The 6000-nt window shown below is 40.2% G+C and overlaps 1 protein-coding gene across 1 annotated transcript in view; it reads left to right on the forward strand.

The window, feature by feature from the left end:
• Positions 1-6000, forward strand: part of LOC139764986 (uncharacterized) — a 60491-nt gene that overhangs the window by 21705 nt on the left and 32786 nt on the right. Inside the window, exons 9-11 of the mRNA XM_071692039.1 lie at positions 4845-5001; positions 5451-5532; positions 5650-5833. Of these exons, the coding sequence (XP_071548140.1) occupies positions 4845-5001; positions 5451-5532; positions 5650-5833 (423 nt within the window). The remainder of the gene's footprint in view (positions 1-4844; positions 5002-5450; positions 5533-5649; positions 5834-6000) is intronic.

Genomic DNA, 6000 nt, shown 5'->3' on the forward strand with positions numbered 1-6000 from the left:
ATTGGGGAAGAGCAGTGTGGTTTCAGAAGTGGTAGAGGATGTGTGGATCAGGTGTTTGCTTTGAAGAATGTATGTGAGAAATACTTAGAAAAGCAAATGGATTTTTATGTAGCATTTATGGATCTGGAGAAGGCATATGATAGAGTTGATAGAGATGCTCTGTGGAAGGTATTAAGAATATATGGTGTGGGAGGCAAGTTGTTAGAAGCAGTGAAAAGTTTTTATCGAAGATGTAAGGCATGTGTACGTGTAGGAAGAGAGGAAAGTGATTGGTTCTCAGTGAATGTAGGTTTGCGGCAGGGGTGTGTGATGTCTCCATGGTTGTTTAATTTGTTTATGGATGGGGTTGTTAGGGAGGTGAATGCAAGCGTTTTGGAAAGAGGGGCAAGTATGAAGTCTGTTGTGGATGAGAGAGCTTGGGAAGTGAGTCAGTTGTTGTTCGCTGATGATACAGCGCTGGTGGCTGATTCATGTGAGAAACTGCAGAAGCTGGTGACTGAGTTTGGTAAAGTGTGTGAAACAAGAAAGTTAAGAGTAAATGTGAATAAGAGCAAGGTTATTAGGTACAGTAGGGTTGAGGGTCAAGTCAATTGGGAGGTAAGTTTGAATGGAGAAAAACTGGAGGAAGTAAAGTGTTTTAGATATCTGGGAGTGGATCTGGCAGCGGATGGAACCATGGAAGAGGAAGTGGATCATAGGGTGGGGGAGGGGGCGAAAGTTCTGGGAGCCTTGAAGAATGTGTGGAAGTCGAGAACATTATCTCGGAAAACAAAAATGGGTATGTTTGAAGGAATAGTGGTTCCAACAATGTTGTATGGTTGCAAGGCGTGGGCTATGGATAGAGTTGTGCGCAGGAGGATGGATGTGCTGGAAATGAGATGTTTGAGGACAATGTGTGGTGTGAGGTGGTTTGATCGAGTAAGTAACGTAAGGGTAAGAGAGATGTGTGGAAATAAAAAGAGCGTGGTTGAGATAGCATAAGAGGGTGTTTTGAAATGGTTTGGGCACATGGAGAGAATGAGTGAGGAAAGATTGACCAAGAGGATATATGTGTCGGAGGTGGAGGGAACGAGGAGAAGTGGGAGACCAAATTGGAGGTGGAAAGATGGAGTGAAAAAGATTTTGTGTGATCGGGCCGCAAACGCGGGAGACAGCGACAAAGCAAAAAAAAATATATATATATATATATATATATATATATATATATATATATATATATATATATATATATATATATATATATATATATATATATCATCCCTTGGGATAGGGGAGAAAGAATACCCACGTATTCCATGCATGTCGTAGACTAAAAGGGGAGGGAGCGGGGGGCTGGAAATCCTCCCCTCTCTATTTTTTTTCTTATTTTTCCAAAAAAAGGAACAGAGGAGGGGGCCAGGTGAGGATATTCCCCCAAAGGCCCAGTCCTCTGTTCTTAACGCTACCTCGCTAATGCGGGAAATGGCGAATAGTTTGAAAAAAAAAAAAAAAGATATATATATATCCCTGGGGATAGGGGAGAAAGAATACTTCCCACGTATTCCCTGCGTGTCGTAGAAGGCGACTAAAAGGGGAGGGAGCGGGTGGCTGGAAATCCTCCCCTCTCGTTTTTTTTTTGATTTTCCAAAAGAAGGAACAGAGAAGGGGGCCAGGTGAGGATTTTCCCTCTAAGGCCCAGTCCTCTGTTCTTAACGCTACCTCGCAAACGCGGGAAATGGCGAATAGTATGAAAAAAAAAAAAAAAAAAAAAAATATATATATATATATATATATATATATATATATATCTTTAGGGATAGGGGAGAAAGAATGCTTCCCACGTATTCCCTGCGTGTCGTAGAAGGCGACTAAAAGGGGAGGGAGCGGGGGGCTGGAAATCCTCCCTTCCCTTTTTTTTTTAATTTTCCAAAAGAAGGAACAGAGAACGAGGCCAGGTAAGGATATTCCCTCAGAGGCCCAGTCCTCTGTTCTTAACGCTACCTTGCTAACGCGGGAAATGGCGAATAGTATAAAAGAAATATATATATATATATATATATATATATATATATATATATATATATATATATATATATATATATATATATATATATATATATATATATATATATATATATATATATGTATACATATATATATATATATATATATATATATATATATATGTATATATATATATATATATATATATATATATATATATATATATATATATATATATATATATATATATATATATATATATATACATATATATATATATATATATATATATATATATATATATATATATATATATATATATATATATATATATATATATATATATATATATTTTACTTTGTCACTGTCTCCCGTGTTAGCGGAATAGCGCAAGGAAACAAGAAAGAATGGCCCAACCCACCCAGTTACACATGTATATACATACATGTCCACACACGCACATATACATACCTATACATCTCAACGTATACATATACATACATATTCAGGCATATACATATATACACATGGACATAATTCATACTTGCTGCCTTTATTCATTCTCGTCACCACCCCGCCACACATGAAATGACAACCCCCTCTCCCCGCATGCGCGCGAGGTAGCGTTAGGAAAAGACAACAAAGGCCACATTCATTCACACTCAGTCTCTAGCTGTCATTTATAATGCACCGAAACCACAGCTCCCTTTCCACATCCAGGCCCAACAAAATTTTTCCATGGTTCACTGCAGACGCTTCACATGCCCTGGTTCAATCCATTGACAGCACGTCGACCCCGGTATACCACATCGTTCCAATTCACCCTATTCCTTGCACGCCTTTCACCCTCCTGCATGTTCAGGCCCCGATCGCTCAAAATTTTTTCACTCCATCTTTCCATCTCCAATTTGGTCTCCTACTTCTCCTCCTTCCCTCCACCTCTGACACATATATCCTCTTTGTCAATCTTTCCTCACTCATTCTATCCATGTGACAAAACCATTTCAAAACATCCTCTTCTGCTCTCTCAAACACACTCTTTTTATTACCTCACAGATATCCATTCCCAGATATCCACAGCACTTCAATTCCTCCAGTCTTTCTCCATTCAAACTTACCCCCCAATTGACTTGTCCTTCAACTCTACTGTATCTAATAACCTTGCTATTATTCACATTAACTCTCAAATTTCTTCTTTCACACACTTTACCAAACTCGGTCACCAGCTTCTGCAGTTTCTCACCCGAATCAGCCACCAGCGCTGTGTCATCAGCAAACAACAACTGACTCACCTCCCAAGCTCTCTCACCCACAACAGACTGCATACTTGCCCCTCTCTCCAAAACTCTTGCATTCACCTCCCTAACAACGTCATCCAGAAACAAAATAAACAACAATGGAGACATCACACACCCCAACCGCAAACCTACTTTCGCTGAGAACCAATCACTTTCCTCTCTTCCCATTCGTACACAATCCTTAAATCCTCGATAAAACTTTTCACTGATTCTAACAACTTGCCTACCACACCATATATTCTTAATACTTTCTACAGAGCATCTTTATCAACTCTATCATATGCCTTCTCTAGATCCATAAATGCTACATACAAATCCATTTGCTTTTCTAAGTATTTCTCACACATATTCTTTAAAGCAAACACCTGAACCACACATCCTCTACCGCTTCTGAAACCGCACTGGTCTTCCCCAATCTGATGCTCTGTACATGCCTTCACCCTTTCAATCAATACCCTCCCGTATAATTTCCCAGGAATACTCAACAAACTTATACCTCTGTAATTTGAGCAATCACCTTCATCACCTTTGCCTTTGTACAATGGCACTATGCATGCATTCCGCCTATCCTCAGGCACCTCAGTATGAGTCATACATACAATGAATATTCTCACCAACCAGTCAACAACACAGTCACCCCCCTTTTTTAATAAATTCCTCTGCAATACCATCCAAACCCGCTGCCTTGCCAGCTTTCATCTTCCGCAAACCTTCTACTACCTCTTCTCTGTTTACCAAATCATTCACCCTCTCACTTCGCACACCACCTCGACCAAAACACCCTATATCTGCCATTCTATCATCTAACACATTCAACAAACCTTCAAAATACTCGCTCCATCTCCTTCTATATATATATATATATATATATATATATATATATATATATATATATATATATATATATATATATATATATATATATATATATATATCGGTGAATTGTACTGGTGTTACCGGATTCCGCCCGCTTAATATTACACCTCGAGTGAAAAGTAACTAACTGTAAAGAAGTCTACATTTTCTTGCCACTGGAAGTAACGTAGCTTGCGTCGTTTCATGCCCAAAATTCAAGAAGCTGTCTTTATAGGTCATAACTGGAAAGCACATTTGGAATCTTCGCTTGACCCAGTGCTGGTCAGTCATCCACATGATCTCATCCACGGGAGATACGAAACGTAGACAAGAGATGTCTGGCACGAGTTAACTAAAGTTATCTTTCTCATTGAAATCATTACGTCATCTCTCCATAAAGAAACACATATGTTCCTCTTTGGTTCTTGAGAATAATATGAAAGAACTGCAAGTGACCTTAAGCAGAATTACCAAAGGGAACTAAAACGTTTACAATGAGGATTCAACACCATAACATTCATCTTTAGCATTATAACCAGTATATCATTTATTTGTGAATTGCAGTATTCTTCTTCGTTTTTCATCATGATTATAAGCCTTGCTAGGAAGGTAAAAACATTGTTCATTGTCACAGACGAACAGAATCATTCTCTTGCCAGAAGGTATGGTTTCATTGTAATCTAAAACTTAAAGAATATCCACTTCCAGGTTGAGCCAACATGGAAAGTGATGGATATGTTCGTCGTGAATAAAGTTCAGTCCGTCATGTCCCTGGATAGTCTCGAGTCGTCCCATATGATCAGCATCCCCGTCAACCATCCTGACGAGATCAGCCAGATCTTCGATGGCATCTCCTACAGCAAAGGTTGGGCCACTGTTATTCATAAGGCTACGGAAAGGGTGTCTCAAAAGTCCAGTCTTACCTCCAGAATTTGCTTTTTACCTTATTGACAAGGATTGAGTACTCATAGGCACGTCCATGCACAGTTTATGACATATACTTTCAACATATATTGAACTAAAGGTGAATATCAAATCCTTTCTTTGAGGCCGGACTTTGGAGAATTTTACGTTCAGAAAGCACTTTACAAATATTCAACTTTTCTTTCCACTTACTGTCATCAAGGAATTACATAATAATCAGTTTTATTATGGTGAACTGAAGGCTATTTGAGACCAGTTCGATTTCTTCCTTCCCAGTTTTAGTCTTGGAAGGATGATTAACAATGTCTTATGTTGGCAGACTATCAGTTTTCCAGTATCTTTCATATTCAATCAAGTTGCGTCAAATATAGTCAAGAAATCCTTCCACAGGCGCGTCCATCATCCGCATGATGAACCACTTCCTGACGGAGGCCACCTTCAGGAAGGGTCTGAGCAACTACCTCGATGCCTTGTAAGTAATTCTTGGTCTATGTGTAGTGGTGGTTTGGTGGTCTTTATCCTGCCTGACAAACACAGACCAATGCTCAGTTTATGTTAACCTGACGTGAGGTGTTGGTCTGGTCCCCAGCAAGTACGACAACGCTGAGCAGGACGACCTGTGGCGGCACCTGACGGAGGCGGCTCACGAGGACGGCACGTTGCCCGACGACCTCACTGTTAAGATCATTATGGACACCTGGACGCTGCAGATGGGCTACCCCGTCATCAAGGTGGTCAGGAGCCCGGACGGTACCTCCGCTACAGTCTCTCAGGTGAGGTAACAAGGTGGTCACGAGACAAGACGGTACCTCCGCTACTGTCTTTCAGGTGAGGTAACAAGGTGGTCAGGAGACAAGACGGTACCTCCGCTACTGTCTCTCAGGTGAGGTAACAAGGTGGTCAGGAGACAAGATGGTACCTCCGCTACTGTCTCTCAGGT

This window comes from Panulirus ornatus, chromosome 52 (genome assembly GCF_036320965.1).
Source record: "Panulirus ornatus isolate Po-2019 chromosome 52, ASM3632096v1, whole genome shotgun sequence".
In the NCBI taxonomy this organism is placed as follows: Eukaryota; Metazoa; Arthropoda; class Malacostraca; order Decapoda; family Palinuridae; genus Panulirus; species Panulirus ornatus.